The sequence below is a fragment of the Ahaetulla prasina genome, chromosome 12 (assembly GCF_028640845.1).
Source record: "Ahaetulla prasina isolate Xishuangbanna chromosome 12, ASM2864084v1, whole genome shotgun sequence".
Taxonomy (NCBI): Eukaryota; Metazoa; Chordata; class Lepidosauria; order Squamata; family Colubridae; genus Ahaetulla; species Ahaetulla prasina.
The window spans coordinates 29,188,591-29,207,079 of NC_080550.1; the positions used below are offsets into that span (position 1 = coordinate 29,188,591).

General features: G+C 43.5%; 1 protein-coding gene across 1 annotated transcript; it reads left to right on the forward strand.

Annotated features, from left to right (window-relative positions):
- The first annotated feature begins 5,308 nt into the window (after nt 1-5,308).
- On the forward strand, nt 5,309-16,572 carry LOC131184302 (chymotrypsinogen A-like). The gene is made up of 7 exons (XM_058155435.1): nt 5,309-5,348; nt 6,232-6,335; nt 9,036-9,115; nt 10,838-10,925; nt 13,394-13,574; nt 14,634-14,767; nt 16,411-16,572. Exons 1-7 carry the CDS (start codon nt 5,309-5,311, stop codon nt 16,570-16,572), a joined length of 789 nt encoding a protein of 262 aa, XP_058011418.1.
- The last annotated feature ends 1,917 nt before the right edge of the window (nt 16,573-18,489 follow it).

Genomic DNA, 18,489 nt, shown 5'->3' on the forward strand with positions numbered 1-18,489 from the left:
TTTATACATCTTCAATAATCCCTGTACATTAACCATCACTCCATCACTAACCTCAACCCCCCAATTCCCTTCCCCTTTACCCCCCACCCCCCACCCCGACTTCCCAGAACAAAATGCAGGGTATCAAAACTAACAATCATAATCTAAAATAATTCCTAAATTATAATCTCTAGTCTCTCCACGCTTATTCACACTCTCAATTCCCCTCTCCTTCAAAAATATATCTAATACAAATTATTTCCTAAATTTACTCATATGCTATTTGATTTTTTATCTGATACTTATTTTGAATATAATCAATCCACATTTTCCATTCTAAAATATATTTTTCTTGTGTATAGTCTTTCAAGTAAGCAGAAATTTTGCCATTTCTGCCAGATTTGATACTTTAAGAGTCCATTCTTCAATTGTAGGTAATTCTTCTTTCTTCCAATATTGAGCAATCAAAAGTCTTGCGGCTGTTATTAAGTTCAAAATCAATTTAGTCTCTATAGCTGTACAATCCATAATTATTCCTAGTAGAAAGAACTGCGGGTAAACTTAATCTTCTTTTCAAAATATTCTGCATGATCCACCATACTTTAATCCAAAATGCTTTAACTTTTTGCAAGTCCACCATATATGATAATAAGTAGCATCTTCACAATCACATCTCCAGCATTTAGCCTGTACATTAGGATACATACATGACAATTTTTGGGGTCTAAATGCCATCTATAAAACATCTTATAAAAATTTTCTCTCATATTTTGCGCTTGTGTAAATTTAACATTCCTCACCCAAATTCTTTCCCAAGTTTCCAACATTATTGGTTGCTGAAAATTTTGTGCCCACTTAATCATACAATCCTTAACCAAATCAGTCTCTGAATCTATTTCTACTAATACATTATACAACCTCTTAATATGCTGTTGACCTTGATCTCTCATTTGTTTTAACAAATTATCCTCAATTTGCTTAACACCTATTTTTTGATCTAATTTCCATCTAGCTTGTAGTTGTCCATATTGGAACCATGTATAATTTTTCCCTTCTTCCCCCATCTTTTCTCTAGATTTTAATTGTAACTCCCCCTTTTCCATACAAAGAAGTTCTTTATACCTCCATCTTTTGATATATATTTATATTTTCTATCATGTGTCTCGGGTTTGCCCATATTGGAATCTTTCCATCTAATTTGTATTGATATTTCCTCCAAACCCTCAATAATGCATTTCTAATTATATTATTTTTAAATATTTTATCAACTTTCTTATCATATAATAAATAGGCATGCCACCCATATAACAAACCATAACCTTCTATATTCAGAACTCTTTCCTCAGTTAAATTAATCCAATCAGTAATTAATGATAAAACAACTGCTTCATAATACAATTTTAAATTAGGCATTTTAAGACCCCCTTTCCTTATATCCTGCATTACTTTTAATTTTATTCTTGGTTTTTGCCCATCCATACAAATTTACTAATCCCTTTTGCCATTCCTGTAATTTAATATCATTCTTAAACACCGGTATCATTTGAAACAAAAACCAAAACCTGGGCAAAACATTCATTTTTATAGCCGCTATTCTTCCCAGCAAAGATAGTTGTAACTTCTTCCAACTCTCCATTTCTTTCCATACCTTCTGCCACAATACCTCATAATTATTTTTATATAATTTAACATTTGAAGCTGTAATATATATTCCTAAATATTTAACCTTTTTAACGATTTCAAAACCTGAAGTTCTTTCTAACTCTTCTTTTTGTTGTATATTCATATTTTTAGTTATCATCTTTGTCTTTTGCTGATTCACCTTAAATCCAGATACTTTACCATACTGACCAATTATATCTTTTAAACCAGTTACTGAGTATATTGGTTGAGATACAGTAACAACCAGGTCATCTGCAAAAGCTCTTAATCTATAATCTTGATGTTTAACTCTAATTCCCTTTATTCGATCGGAACCACGTATGTTATTCAGAAGAATTTCTAAAGTTAAAATAAAAAGTAATGGGGACAAGGGACATCCCTGTCTCGTCCCTTTCTCAATTTTAAAAGTTTCTGTTAACCCACCATTTACTATTATTTGTGCTGTTTGCTTCTGATATATTGCTTTAATTGCACGAATAAAATAATCCCCAAATTGCATTTTTTCTATTACTTTAAACAAAAACTGCCAATCCAATCTATCAAAAGCTTTTTCAGCATCCAAAAAAAGGAATGCCACTGATACTTGGTTGTTTCGTTCCAAATATTCAAGTAAATTTACGATTTGCCTCACATTATATCTCATCTGCCTACCCTTAATAAATCCTGACTGATCATTATGAATTATTTGATTCATCACTGGCATTAATCTATTAGCCAATATCTTGGTAAATATCTTGTAATCAGTATTTAAAAGTGATATAGGCCTATAATTCTCTGCTTTAATACCATCTCGATCTTCCTTCGGTATTAACGAAATAAAGGCTGTCCTCCATGAAGGGGGAACATCTCCTCCCATTTGAATTTTATTAAATAACTCTTTAAGTGGTTCAACCATCTCATTTTGTAAATTTTTATAATAAACAGCTGTTAAACCATCTGTTCCTGGTGCTTTACCGATTTTAAGTTGTTTGATTGCTAAGAAAATTTCCTCTGAAGTAATTAATTGATTCAATTCTTCTCTTTGATTTTCTGTAAGCTCACAAATATTTTGTTGTTGTAAATATCTTTCTATCTCTGTATCATCAACCATATCCCTAGAATATAACTTACTATAATACTCTAAAAATGCTTTTTTAATCAAATTCTTTTGATAAACTTCCTTACCCCTATATCTTTATTTCCCACTTGAATTTCTGATATCTGCTCTTTCATTTCAGACATCTCATCAGTTATAACTTTAAATTTTTCTTCTATAAAGCCTTTTAAGTTCTCTTGTAACGCCTCTAAATTCAATGTTCTAGTCTCTGCTGTATGAGCTGGAGAGGCACCAGCTGATAAAGTTCCAGAGCTCTTTGTTACAGTAGACTTTAATTGTTTGGCTGCCATCTTCTATAAAATTATTTATTTATTTATTTCCAACTTAATATTCACTTTAAATCTTCTTAACTTCTGAAAAACACAGTCTTTTAAAGCAGTATTTAAAAATCTCCTAGATTCTATCAGCAGGCAGCAAAAGTTAAAGCAGCAAGTAACATGCAAATTACCAACTGCAGAGGCACACGCTGAAAGTATCACTTTCGCTTTCCACTCGTTAACTTGTTAACAATTCGCCTCCATTTTCTTGCTGTTTTCAAGCTTGTTACAAAGTATCGGGGAATCGGCTTGGCTACTTGCTTAAAGTTCTCCCACTTTCGTTCTGTCCGGTATAATCCTTTATTGTCCAAAATAAATCTCGGCGTTTGGTCGTGGTGATTGGTTCCGCCAAAGCAGAAGAATCCTCGGATCTGGAGCTCTTCGGGTTACTGGAGGGAACTTAACCCTTCAAACCCCTTTTTCTCAGGGGCTTTAGGGAAATTCAACCTCTGCCCTCAGCTCACCCCTTCTCCTTCTCCCGAAGAGGGGGTTTTCCGAACCGCTGGACAGCAGATTTAAGCTGTCCTAGCGATTCCACATAATCCAGAGGTTGGTGATCGTAAAGATCACCGCCATCACCTACGGTGCCAAACCGGAAGTCCTATATATGCAACTTTTTGATGCAATGTGTTCAGAAAAAGGGCTCCGGTTTAATCAATCAAATCTGACAGATTTGCAGAAGCGAGATACTAAGAGAAACCAACATTCACCCATCCTAGCCTTTTCCCTCTGATACCCCTAGGAACCAGGAGACGGTGAATTCTAGTTCCATCTCAGGCAGCTGGGTGACTCTGGGCCAGTCCCTCTCTCTCAATTAATCCACCTCAAAGGATTGTTGTTGTGGGAAAAATAGGAAGAAGAAGGTGTGCTAAATATGTATGCCATTTTGAGTTGCTTGTAAAAATAATAATAAGGGCAGGATACAAATAAATAAAAATAAACACCTATAAAGGCAGGCAGACTTTCAATTGCATCATTGTCGCAGCCATCTCGACTTTTCTGACCGTACCCTGCGGGCATCCTGCACACTGGACCTTTGGCTGCTGCAGTAGAAATGCCTAAGAGCCCCTTAATGGCCACTGGTTGGGGTTACTGAGCCAGGCCTTTGACACTGATGCTGAATGTCATCTATGGGCAGTAGAGTTCGGCCGGTAGATGCACCAGACCCCTGGTGGAAGGTCAGTAGGTCTTTCACATCTACCATTTGCAGTCAAAGGTTGGTTCCCAGAAATCTCCCAGGGGGAGCTGGGGAAGAATAACCCTAATAAAGGTGACATGATGCATTTTCCCACCTTAAGCCATGTTGGAAGAAATGGGTCTTAACTTTCTACAGCCAAATGTTTAACTCCAGCTGGTTTGTTGGACACATTTAAGGATGATGTATTTTTGCCTTGTTTTACTGCAGCGACTTGTCATAGTTTATCTAGATTATCCAGATATATTATCTAGATATGTTCTTTTCCAGAGAAAAGAAGGACTAGGGGTGATACGATAGCAGCATTCCAGTATTTGTGGGGTTGCCACAAAGAAGAGGGAGTCAAGCTATTCTCCAAAGCAGCTGAAGGCAGGAGAAGAAGCAATGGATGGAAACTAAACAAGGAGAGAAGCAACCTGGAACTAAGGAGAAACTTCCTAACAATGAGGACAATTAACCAGTGGAACAGCTTGCCACCTGAAGTTGTGGGCAATCAAACACTGGATGTTTTTAAGAAGAGACTGGACAGCCATTTGTCTCAAATTGTACTGTACAGGGGGCTGGACTAGAAGACCTCCAAGGTCCCTTCCAGCTCTATTCTGATTGATTGATTGATTGATTGATTGACTGACTGACTGAAAGATATTGACCGCTGTGGATTCTCAATTTCCCACCCCCCACAAAACAACATGGCTCTGCTTGCTTTCTGTTCCTCTTTGCAAGGTCCAAGAGAAAGGGAAAGGTACGCAGAATCTTCTTCTGATTGTCCCCAAGACAGTGGCCAAGAAATCTAAATCAGCTGAGATCACTTTGAATATCCTCATAAGCCCAAGTTCCTGCCAATTATTGATTGTATTATCAAGAGCCCGGTGTGTCCATTCCCATGGACGTATGAGTCCTGGACTACTCCTGTGTCACAGGCTGCAATGGAAAACTTAGCAGAATGTTGCATTCTGGGTATACAAATCTTTGTAAACTTTCCCCGTACATACGCAATATAAAAGTAGCAGCATCTGTAACCCTCCCTTCTACTAAGCTGCCGACTCAGAAGGTTCAAACATGGCTGCGTTGTGGTTCTTATCCTGTCTGGCATTTTTCAGTGCCACAACTGCTTTTTCCCTGCCACCCCGTAACTGTAAGTATCCAACCCGTTGTGAATTTTTCTACAGTCCTTGAGGCGAGGAATGTCTTCACCAACCCTGGCTGAATTAGCCAGGGTTTGGTCAGCCAACTAGCTGGCAAGAGCAACAAAGATGATTTAGGGGATTGGAGGCTGAAATATATAAAGAACAGTTGCTAGAACTGGGTATATCTAGTTTGATGAAAAGAAGGACCAAGGGGTGACATGATAGCAGTCTTCCAATATCTCAGGGGCTGCCCCAAAGAAGAGGGAGTCAAGCTCTTCTCCAAAGCACCTGAGGGCAGGACAAGAAGCAGTGGGTGGAAGACATTAAAGAGAGATCTAAACTAGAACGAAGGAGAAATTTCCTGACAATTAGAACAATTAACCAGTGGAACAACTTGTCTCCAGAAGTGGAAGTTTTAAAGAAAAGATTGGACAACCATTGAAGTGGTGTAGGGTTTCCTGCCTAAGCAGGGGGCTGGACTAGAAGACTAGAAGACCTCTAAGGTCCAGAACATAGAAGTGACATTATATATAGTCATCGAATTTCCATTGTTAAGCAAGGCTGTTGTTAAGTGAATGACACAGTCATTAAGCAAAGGCAGCTTTCCCCCATGGACTTTGCTTGTCATCAGCTGGCTGGGAAGATTGCAGATGGCGAAGACACAATTCCAGGATTCTGTCCTCAATCCATGCCAGCTGCTAAGTGCCCAAATTTTGATCCCATGACTGTGGAGAGACTGTGTCCGTTGTAAGGGGCTGCTGGCTGCTTCCGTCTGTATCATTCCCAGGTTGACATTGATGGCCACTAACTCAAGTTTTAGAATTTGGGAAAGATGATCTTCTTTGTTGCTTCTAGCCTGCGGGGATCCTGCCATTAAGCCCGTCATCACAGGTTACTCCCGTATCGTCAACGGAGAGGATGCAGTGCCCGGATCGTGGTCTTGGCAGGTGTCTTTACAGGTAATGGGCATGGGGAAGAAATGGTTACCTTGCCTCTTGCTTGATGCTTTCTCTTCCAGAAGCTTTCAACTGCTCCAACTTCCTCAATGTTGCAGGTCTTGACTAAAGAGGTTGCAGAGCCTCTGACCATGCACAGAATGTACAGGCCACAAAGCGGAAGCTGAGTCCAAATACGTATCCTAAATAACAACCAGGATGATTAAGGAACTGAAGCCCAGAACATACGATGAATGGTTGCACGAATTAGGCATGGCTAGTCTAGTGAAGAGAAGGACCAGGGGAGATATGAGAACAGTCTTTCAATATTAGAGGGGCTCCCACAGAGAGGAGGGGGTCAAGGTATTTTTCAAAGCATCCGAAGGCCAGACAAGAAATAATGGGTGAAAACTAATGAGATTCAACCTAGAAATAAGGAGAAATTTTCTGAGAGTGAGAGCAATCAACCCATGGAACAGAAGTTGCCTTCAGAAGTTGTAGGAACTTCATCACTGGAGGCTTTCAAGAAGAGATTGAACTGCCATCTGTCAGAAATTGTAGGGTCTCCTGTTTGGGTGGTGGTGGTTGGACTAGATGACCTATAAGGTCCCTTCCAACTCTGTTAATCTGTTAAGAGTTCAGTAGAATCAGGTTTCCACTCACACAACCTTTCAATGTGCAAATGAGTTACTACACACTAACACAGGGTACGACCATCCAAGTGTTTCCATCCAAAGCCTTTTTTGTAGCCTTGGCAGACCTTCTGCCCAGCATTCTAGGATGGCATTCTCTTCCGTTTCCTCCTCCCATATGGTCTCCCCAGTTTCCCTTCTGGTTTTTTTAAAATCGCAGATTGGAGCCCCCAGTCCAGGGTCTTCTGTGCTTACCTTTCTGCAGCCTATTCCACATTTTTTCACCCCTCCCCCCATGCAGGGATAGCTGTGGTGTGTGGTCAGAAATGCCACAATGGCAGCTGCGGTAGTGCGATCTTTTGCTTTTTGTGGGCATCGCAGACAAAGTTCTTGTCTAAGGGAAGACAAAACCTGGAATTTTTTTTTTAAGGCTGTGTTATTTTTGTGTATGGTCGTGCATGTATGAAGCTTTCTATCAATTGGAGTTTAAATCAAAGGGGGACCTGGCACCCCTGCATTTTTTATTTCCTTATTTCACTCAGCTTGGTGGGCCTCTCCCTTCCATTGCACTCAAAGGCTGGAATCCAAGGGCTCAGTTCTGCTTCTGCAGGGCCCTGATTCTTCTATTAGTACCACTTTACAAAACCCTAGTAAAGTCACACCCGGAATATTGCAACCAATTTTGGTCACCATACTACAAAAAAGATGTGGAGACTTTGGAAAAAGTTCAGAGAAGAGTAACTAGGATGATGAAAGGCCTGGAGACTAAAACATATGAAAAATGGCTGCAGGATTTGGATCTGGCTAGTCTAAAGAAAAGAAGAATTAGGGGCAACAAGATAGCTGTATTCCAGTATTTGAGGGGCTGCCACAAAGAAGAGTGGGTCAAATTATTCTCCAAAGCACCAGAAGGCAGGACAAGAAACAATGGTTGGAAACTAATCAAAGAAAGAAGCAACCTGGAATTAAGGAGAAACTTCCTAACAGTGAGGACAATCAACCAGTGGAACAGCTGGCCTCCAGAAACCGTGGGTGCTCCATCACTGAAGGTTTTTAAGAAGAGACTGGACAGCCACTTGTCTGGAACGGCATAGGTCCAGGATGGCAAACCTATTGCACGCATGCCACAGGTGGCACACGGAGCCATATCTGTGGGCCCGCGAGCATTGCCCTAGCTCAGCTCCAGTGCGCATGCACGCGCTGGCCAGCTGATTTTCGGGCCTTCTGGGCCCACCAGAAGTTGGGAAATGGGATGTTTCTTTTCTTTTTTTTTTATTTGAATTTATATCCCGCCCTTCTCCAAAGACTCAGGGCGGCTTACACTATGTTAGCAATAGTCTTCATCCTATTTGTATATTTATATACAAAGTCAACTTATTGCCCCCAACAATCTGGGTCCTCATTTTACCTACTTTATAAAGGATGGAAGGCTGAGTCAACCTTGGGCCTGGTGGGACTAGAACCTGCAGTAATTGCAAGCAGCTGTGTTAATAACAGACTGTCTTACCAGTCTGAGCCACAGAGGCCCCTGGAGGGCCTCAGTGAGGGGGGGAGACTGTTTTCACCTTCCCCAGGCTCCAAGAAATCCTCTGGAGCCTGGGGAGAGCAAAAAACAGGCCCTCCGGGCCCACTAATAACCTTTTTACCGTTGGGTGCCAAAAGTGGGAGAGCGTGGTGGGTCACACATGTATGTGTGGGGGGTCGGGGCACAGAAGGGCATTAAATTATGGATGTGGGCAAATGCGCGCGAAACCCCCTCCCGCCCCGCTTTTGGCACACGACGGCCAAAAGGTTAGCCATGACTGGTATAGGTTCTCCTGCTTGACCTGCAAGGTCTCTTCCAGCTTTATTCTATTCTAAATTGTCTAGACCTGATTCTCCACCCCATTTGGGGAGGAAGGCATTTAAATCCTGAGAGGTGAGGGCAGGCTACCTGTTGCAGAAGGACCTGGACAGGAGACTCAAAGTACTGGATCTCTCCTGGCCTTGTTTAGCTCACAACAGCTCTCCAGGGCCACACAATGTGTGTCTCTTGCCAACTACAGCCTGATGTGAGTCTCACACTTTGTCTTTGTGTTGGCTTTCCTGGCAGGAGACAAGCGGGTGGCATTTCTGCGGTGGGTCTCTGGTTAACGAGAACTGGGTGGTGACAGCAGCCCATTGTGGGATGACGTGAGTACCCCTCTTCTTCCTTGCTGTGCGGAAATTACATCAGGCAGTGGAGCTTGTAGGGGAGATATTTGGGGCAATAACAAGTCTTACTACCTCTGGCTAAAGCAAGGGAGAAAAGTTGAGCTTGGGCTAAGAACGGGAAACTTTTTGTAATTATCATTTGTAAATGCTGTTCAGGCCTGGTGGTATTGGGTTAAAAAAAAGGTCACTCTTGACCTTTAAAAAAAGGTGGGTGGTAATACAGGTAGCCCTCGATTTACAAAATACGCTTAGTGGCTTTTCAATTACACTGCCACTGAAAAAAGCAACTTATGAGCATTTTTCACACTTACGACGGTTGCAGCCTTCCCCGAGTCATGTGATTTGGGTGCTTTGCAATTGACTCCTATTTATGACGGTTGCAGAGTCCCAAGGTCACGTGATCCCCTTTTGCAAACTTCTGACAAGAAAAGTCCATGGGGAAGCCAGATTCACTTAACATCCATGGGACTAAATTAACAACGGCAGTGATTCACTTAACAACTCTGGCAAGAAATGTAAAATGGGGCAAAACTCACTTAAGAAATGTCTCACTTAGCAACATACATTTTGGGCTTAACTGTGATCGTAAATCGAGGACTACCTGTGATTCCAAATTTCCCAGGGCAAAGATGAAATCAGTTTTAAATTATGTGATGATCCCATCATCAACAGCATCAGCATCTTAAAAGGACATTCAGTTTAGATGCAGGTCTTCCACGAAACCCAAACCGCTTCACACCCTGAAAGCGAAGTCTTCTAAAACAGTGGTCACCAACTGGTGGTCCATGAGAAAATTTTGGTGGTCCGCAGAAAAATTATTTGCATTTTTTAAAATATTGCACCAAAACAGGGGTCCTCAAACTATGCCCCCTGGGCCGGATATGTCCAATGAACATTTATGTTGCTGCAGAGAATCTCCCCCTTTGGGGTCTTTTTGTGTGGGTTGGAGGGTGGCAGAAATTCCGACTCGGGGTCTGCTTTGGCCTCTTGGTATGGGGCTTTGGGCGAAGGCTGGAGGAAAGTGCCACTGGTGGCAAGGAGCCGGAGGACCTTGTTCCATTGGGACTGCATCATGGCCTAGAACTGGCTGACCATTTCAGCCCAATGAGCCTCCAGGCACCGATACCTGCACTTGCACTCCCGCAGGTCTTCCCTCTGCTTGGAAAGCCTATGCTCCTAGTCCTGAGTGAGGTGCTTCTGCTGAGCCTCCTTCTCATTCAGATCCAATTTGAACTGAGCCAGCTGTTTTGCCAACTCTTTTCATGGTGGCTGCTTATCTCCAGCGACTGTTTCCCATTGGGGCCCTAAAGAGCCCTGGCGGGCAGGTGAGAATAGCGAGTAGAGGCTGGCAAGGTGCCCCTCGACATGAGTGACATTGATTTGGCCACACCCACCCAGTCACATGACCACCTAGCCATGCCCATCCAGCTGGTCATTACACAGATCATATTAGTGGTCCACGGGATTTAAAATTATGAATTTAGTGGTCCCTGAACTCCAAAAGGTTAGTGACCCCTGTTCTAAAAAACCCTCTAGGACTTCAGCTTGTTTGTTTGCGAGCTCTTGAGCATATAATTTCACATTCCCAATATTCAGTTGTTGAAGTCACCTTCCCACTTCTGCAAGGTTGATGCCAAGCTGTGCTGTGCCCAAACTTTCTTGATATTTGCCCGGCATTCACTTTTTGTTTGCCTCCTGCAGGACCAGGGATCTTGTGGTGCTTGGAGAATATGACCGCTGCTCTCCTGAAGAGGACATTCAGAAGCTGGCTGTTCAGCAGGTGGGTGAGGTTGCTAGATGTCAAAGTAAGCTGCATTAACAGAAGGGATACAAAGATCAAGGGAGGTACTAAGACCACTCTGTAAAGCCTTAGTAAGACCACACTAGAGTACTGCATCCAGTTTTTGGTCACCACACTATAAAAAAGATGTTAAGATTCCAGAAAGAGTGCAGAGAAGAGCAACCAAGATGATTAGAGGACTGAAGGCTAAAACATACGATGAATGCAGGGATGAAATCCAGCAGGTTTTGACAGGTTCTGGAGAACCGGTAGCGGAAATTTTGAGCAGTTTGAAGAACTAGTAGTGGAAATTTTGAGTAGTTCGGACAACTGGCAAATATGACCTCTGGCTGGCCCCAGAGTGGGGTGGGAATGGAAATTTTGCAGTTTCCTTCCCTTGCCATGCCCACCAAGCCACACCCACCAAGCCACACCATGCCCACCAAGCCATGCCCACAGAACCGGTAATAAAAAAAATTAGATTTCACTACTGGATGAATGGTTACAGGAACTGGGTATGGCTTGTCTAGTGAAGAAAGGACCAGGGGAGACAGGATAGCAGCCTTCCAATATCTGAAGGGCTGCCACAGAGAGGAGGGGGTCAGCCTGTTTTCCAAGGCACCTGAAGGCCAGGAAAGGAATAAGGGATGGAAACTGACCAAGGAGAGATTCAACTTAGAAGTAAGGAGAAATTTTCTGTCAATGAGAACAATCAACTAATGTTATGGGAGCTTCATCACTGGAAGCTTTCAAGAAGACTGCCATCTGTCAGAAATGGTGTAAGGTCTCCTGCTTGGTCCGGGGGTTGGACTAGATGACCTACAATGACCCTCCCAAATCTGTTCATCTGAAATCCATACTTTGACAAAGTAGACCATAGCCTACTTCTTGGAAAGCTAGGAAAATGTGGGGTAGACAGTATCACCACTAGATCAGGGGTCTCCAACCTTGGTCCCTTTAAGACTTGTGGACTTCAACTCCCAGAGTCCCTCAGCCAGCAAAGCTGGCTGAGGAACTCTGGGAGTTGAAGTCCACAAGTCTTAAAGGGACCAAGGTTGGAGACCCCTGCACTAGATGGATTCACAACTGGTTGATCAGCTGCACTCAGCCTGTGGTCTAAAATGGAACTATATCTACTTGGAGGGAAGTATGCAGTGGGATACCACAAGGTTCCGTCTTAGGCCCAGGACTCTTCAACATCTTCATCAATGATTTAGATGAGAGGATAGAAGGGGAATTTATCAAATTTGCAGATGATACTAAGCTGGCAGGAATAGCCAACACTCCAGAAGATGGGCTCAAGATTCAAATGGATCTCGACAGACTTGAACACTGGGCCCTACTTAACAAAATGAAATTCAGTGTAGGGAAAAATAAGGTTTTACACTTAGACAAGAAAAACCAAATGTGTACAGGTACAGATTAGGTGAAACCTGGCTCAATAGCAGTAACTGTGAGAGGGATCTTGGAGTCAACAACTGAAATGTGGGTTTGGCTAGTCTAGAGAAAAGAGGACATGATAGCAGGATTCCAGTATTTGAAGAGCAACCACAAAGAAGAGGGGGTCAAATTATTCTCCAAAGCACCAGAGGGCAGGACAAGAAACAATGGACGGAAACTAACCAAGGAGAGAAGCAACGTGGAATTGAGGAGAAACTTCCTAACAGTGAGGACAATCAACCAGTGGAACAGCTTGCCACCAGAAATTGTGGGTGCTCCATCACTGGAGGTTTTTAAGAAGAGTCTAGACAGTCACTTGTCTGAGATTGTATAGGTTCTCCTCCTGGAGCAGGGGGCTGGATTAGAAGACCTTCCAACTTCTATTCTATTCTATTCTATTCTATTCTATTCTATTCTATTCTATTCTATTCTATTCTATTCTATTCTATTCTATTCTATTCTATTCTATTCTTTCTGTTTCTATTTCTATTTCTATTCTATTCTAAATGTTTCTATTTCTATTCATGAGCCAGCCATGTGCAGCAGCAGCCAAAAAAGCCAACACAATCCTAGGTTGCATTAACAGACGGATAGAATCAGGATCACGTGACATATTAGTACCGACCATACTTCGAATATTGCGTCCCATTTGGCTGTCATGATACAAAAAAGTTGTGGAGACCCTGGAAAGAGTGCAGAGGAGAAGAACAAAGGGGATTAGGGGATTAGAGGCTAAAACGTGAAGAATGGTTGCAAGAAGCCTTTTGTCCAGAATGGCATAGGGACTCCTGCTTGAGCAAGTGGTTGGACTAGAAGACCTCCAAGGTCCCTTCCAACTCTGTTATTCTATATCCTCTGACTATAACTTCATACCAAAAGTCGTATTAGCATTCATAACTTTGATTTCCTGATCTGGAAACCAAAAGGCTGGCCAAGGGTGATGGGTAAACCCATAAGCAAAGATAAGCCAGAAGGGACTTCCTCCACGTCATCATCTCCTTCTTGCAGCCTTAACAGCTTCTCTCTTCTCCCACCAGGTCTTTGTCCACCCTGAGTGGGACTCCGGGAAAATCAACAATGACATCGCTCTCATCAAACTGGCCACCCCGGCCAGGTTCACTGAGACGGTGTCTCCTGTGTGCCTGACAGATGCCACAGACTCGTTCCAGAGTGGGGACATTTGTGTCACCACAGGCTGGGGCAAGACGCGCTACAATGGTGGGTCTGAGAGGAATCTTGGCTATTGAGGGGTTCTTCTTCCTTCTGCTTTGGATTGAAAGTAATATGCAGAAGAATGAGTAAGTTGAGCCAGTAGGGAAGCAGTGAAAAGAGGGTTCACGTAAGCAGCTTTGGCTAAACATGGCCAGATCTAGGACGGACAAAATCTGGAAGGCAAGAGTCTTCTTCTGCTCCCAAGAAAGGTTCATTAGGTCCATGTAAGTCACCTGAAGGTTTATTTGATGTACAACTGCAAAGAGACCAGCTAAGTGCAACAAAAAATATCTCTGTAGCTCAATCCATAAGCTGGAGAATTGGAGTCATCAAAATTAAGAAGCTTAGCATCCCTCAGTCCCACAAGCTCCTGTCTGTCTAGAGACCACCGATTTCTCCTGGCAGCCAGGATCTCAGGATCGAGAGGAGGGATCTCTGCACCTAGTTAGTGAAGAAAAGCGGAGGGCTTCTTCTCACACTTCACCAAGGAGTAGGGAGGTGTATTATACAACCTGGGGGAATAAGTGGCACCTGAGTACCAAGGGAAGGGAAGGGAAGAAAAAGAGAAGGAAAGGGAAAGGGTGAAAGTGAGACAGGAATAGAGGGGAGAGGAAGAAGGAAAGTGGTGAGGAGGGAAGAGGAGAGGAGAGGAGAGGAAGGGAGGAGAAGGGAAGGGAAGGGAAGGGAAGGGAAGAGAAGAGAAGAGAAGAGAAGAGAAGAAGAGAAGAGAAGAGAAGAGAAGAGAAGAAGAGAAGAGAAGCTTGCTAGTTTCTTGTAGCCAAAATCAACTCAACAATGAAGTTATTTTCTGCATGGCATTGAAGTATAAAAACTTAAATCCTGCCCTGAAAAATTTACATTTAAAATCCAGCTGATGGGAAATAACAGAGGAGGGGAGTGGGGGGGGAAACAGGAAGATAAACGGATTTCTCTCTGCCCACTGCAAGCAGTTCAGGTTGCAATAATAGGCCAAAGGTGTGTTGTTGTGTCTCCCGCTTGATGCAAAGAGGGATGGGGGAGGGGGAAGAAACCTTCTGGCTGCTGATTTAATCTTTTCTCTTGCAGCTTTTGACACCCCGTGCAAGTTGCAACAAACAGCCCTGCCTCTCCTGTCCAATGTGCAGTGCATGGAATTTTGGGGCGACAAAATCAGTGATTCAATGATCTGCGCAGGTGCAGCCGGCTCTTCTTCATGTATGGTGAGCACGCACAGACACCCAAATCTCCTCCATTTGCTTATCTCTGTTTTTTAGGCTTTGGGGTTGGAAAAACCTAAAATCTCAGCAACTTTAAGCTGCTATATTTCCAAATCTCCACTAGAGAGCACCAAAGGATTAGAGTTGTCTAGATTGGTTTTAAAATAGATGCATTTAACAGATTTACATTACAAGAAAGGGACCTTGTAGGCCATCTAGTCCAACCACCCCTCTCCCCGCCGCCCAAGCAGAAGACCCTACTACACCATTTCTGACTGATTGCTGTCCTATCTCTTCTTGAAAGCCTCCAGTGATGAAGCTCACACAACTTCCGAAGGCAACTTCTGTTCCATTGGCTGATTGTTCTCATGGTCAGAAAATTCCTCCTTATTTCCAGGTTGAATCTCTCCTTGATCAGTTTCCATCCATTATTCCTTGTCCGGCCTTTGGGTGCTTTGGAAAATAGCTTGAATCCCTCCTCTGTGTGGCAGCCCCTCAAATATTGGAAGATTGCTATCCTGTCTCCCCTGGTCCTTCTCTTCACTAGACTTGCCGTGCCCAGTTCCTGTAACTCTCCATCGTATGTTTTAGCCTCCAGTCCCCTCATCATCCTGGTTGCTCTTCTCTGTACTTCAAATCCCAGGATGCCCCAGCCCACAGTCTTATCTTAAAACTGATCTCGACCAGTGGTTCTCAACCTTTTGTTCACCATGGATCCTTTAAATCCGTCTGACTAGGTGGCTCAATGGCTAAGACACTGAGCTTGTCAATCAGAAAGGTCAGCAGTTCAGCTCTATTCATAAGCAAATTCCCTGCCGCAAGGTCTGAGCAAAGGTAGGATTAGCCCTCAGCCACAATAGGAATTGCCCAACCAGCCCCTTCATTGCATCAGCCCAAACCTCAACCAAACATAGCTCAGACAAATTCCTAGGATTTGTACATGGCCCCATGGGAGTCTGACAACAGCCAATAGAATACATGTTCTTGTACAGGAACAGGAAGCTCAAGTGCAAAGCCCAAGAGAAGATATAAAAACCCCTCACTCTCAACTCCATGTGGCCAGCTGCCCAGAACCATGTGCTTGGTGGTTCTGCTTCATCATTAAATCATCTTTTCAATCAGCCTCCAGCCTCCATTTTGTCTCCAGTGCCTTTCTCCCAGCTTGGAACTGGAACTGGATATTTCTGCCAACAATGGGGAGTCAGTGGTATTGGGTCAGCTGGGATTTATCATTTTCCCCGTGTTGGAATTGAAGGATGACTTATAAAAAAACAGTAGTTGTGTTCATAACACACATAGTTGGATTAATCGTTCACCCCAATTTCTCAGTTATTCAAGTCTTGCATGATAAGCTACCAAAGCAGGCTAGTTTTAACAAGCCACATAGAAACTAACCAGGTTTACACTACGTAGACAAGCTTAGCGGGTGGCACAAATGTAGCCATTGGGTTTTTTACTATCTTGGTTCTTAAAGCGCAACATATTTTAAGACCACATTTCAACTAAACCTGCGAGATCTTTTGGCTTCCAGCTGCCAAATGGGGAAAATTGGGGCCAATCCAACCCCTGAAATTCTGCCTGATGGGGAAAAAAAGTGGGGTCTCCAAGGAACTCAAATCCTTTTTATTTGTTTTTGGTATCTGCAGGGCGACTCTGGTGGACCACTGGTGTGTCAGAATGGCAACATTTGGAAGTTGGTGGGCATCGTTTCTTGGGGTAGCAGCCGCTGCTCGACCACCATGCCAGCTGTCTATGGTCGGGTCAGCGCCTTGCGTGACTGGGCGGAGCTAATCATGGCCAATAACTGACCTCTCTGAACCTTAGAGAAGGAGAGAAGCAATGCATGCATTAAAGTTGTTTTTCTCTTGAGCCTCATCCTTGTCTTGCTTGTGGGTGGCCCATCCAAAGCAGAAAGATACATACAGATAGATTCACAGAGTTGGAGGGGACTTGTAGGTCACCTAGTCCAACCCATTACCCAAGCAGGAGACCCTACACCATTTCTGAGAAATGGCAGTCCAGTCTCTTCTTGAAACTGATGAAGCTCCCACAACTTCTGAAGGCAACTTCTGTTCCAGTGGTTGATTGTTCTCACTCAAAAAATGTCTCCTTATTTCCAGGTTGAAGCTCTCCTTGTTCAGTTTCCATCCATTATTCCTTGTCTGGCCTTCAGGTGCCTTGGAAAATAGCTTGATCTCCTTCCTCCTCTCTGTGGCAGCCCCTCAAATATTGGAAGACTGCTATCATGTCTCCCCTTGGCCTCCTCTTCACTGGATTAGACAGGCCCAGTCCATGTAACCATTCATTGTATGTTTTAACCTCCAGTCCCCTAATCATCCTGGTTGCTCTTCTCTGCACTCTTTCCAGAATCTCAGCATCTTTTTTATAGTGTGGTGACCAAAACTGGATGCAGTACTCTAGGTCTGGTCTTACTAAGGGTTTTTAGAGTGCAGTGGTGGGTTGCTCCGGTTTGGGTAAAGCAGTAGTGGCAGCGGCAGGAGGCTCCACCTATCCACCCAGACGTCATCAAAAATGCTCTGCGCATGCACAGAAGTGCCATGCGCTTGCAAAGAATAGCAAACCGGTTGCCCTGGGATTTGAAACCCATAGAGTGGTATTAGTACCTCCCTTGATCTTGATTGTATCCCTCTGTTAATGCAATTTAGGATTGCATTGGCTTTTTTGGCTGCCACTGGACATTGCTGGCTCATATCTAACTGGTTGTCCACTAAGACTCTGAGATCCCGCTATTACTGGTTTCACTCAGTCTGGAAGGTGCAGTTAAATAAATCTTGAACAGAAGCCAGAACTTGGAACTGCAGGCACTTTGGATTGATCTTGGGGCCAATCCATCACTTTGTAGACCATGTGGAGTCTTCAGGAGTGGCAAAATATCACTGCTGTAGCTTTGAAGGACCAGTCTATACTCCCATGAGGTCCTCACTCATCTTCCTCTTCCCCATAGCCTTCCAGTACAGCCATGTGCTAGATCAGAACCAGAGGTGGGTTTCAGCAGGTTTTGACCAATTCTGGAGAACCAGTAGAGGAAATTTTGAGTAGTTCGGAGAACCAGTAGTAAAAATACTGACTGGCCCCACCCCCATCTATTCTCTGCCTCCCAAGTCCCAGCTGATCGGGAGGAAATGGGGATTTTGCAGTAACCTTCCCCTGGATTGGGGAGGGAGTGGAGATTTTATAGTATCCTTCCCCTGCCATGCCCAACAAGCCACACCCACAAAACCGGTAGTAAAAAATGTTGAAACCCACCACTGATCAGAACCGAAATTTGGATCTCTTGTCTCGTGCTCCTAATCTTGGGATTGTGGACTTGCTGATTTTGAAAAGCAGATGCTTGTTTAGGGCAGGAAATCTGGGCCCCATTGGCTATTCAGCTCCTGCGCTGACGGTATAGACAGCATTGGCGACTTTATGATGGGTGGACTTCAACTCCTAGAACTTTCCAGCCAGCCTTGCCCCCCACCCCCACCCCAGGGAATTCTGGAAGTTGAAGTCCACCCATCTTAAAGTTGCCAAGGATGAGAAATGCTAAGGGAAGTGGATATTCCATACAGGTAAGTCCTTGACTTACGACTACAATGAGAATCAGAATCTCCATCAATAAGCAAGGCAGTTGTTAAGTAACTGTGGCCTCATAACTGGATATCCAATTCTGGCATGGCTTCATGTAGATCAATGGTTCTCAACCTTTATAGTGCTGCGACCCC

Coding starts and splice junctions, on each gene's coding strand:
- LOC131184302 (XM_058155435.1), top strand. CDS start 5,309: ATGGCTGCGTTGTGGTTCTTATCCTGTCTGGCATTTTTCA. Junction 10,926..13,393: donor CTGTTCAGCAGGTGGGTGAG/GTTGCTAGATGT, acceptor TTCTCCCACCAG/GTCTTTGTCCACCCTGAGTG. Junction 14,768..16,410: donor CCGGCTCTTCTTCATGTATG/GTGAGCACGCAC, acceptor TGGTATCTGCAG/GGCGACTCTGGTGGACCACT.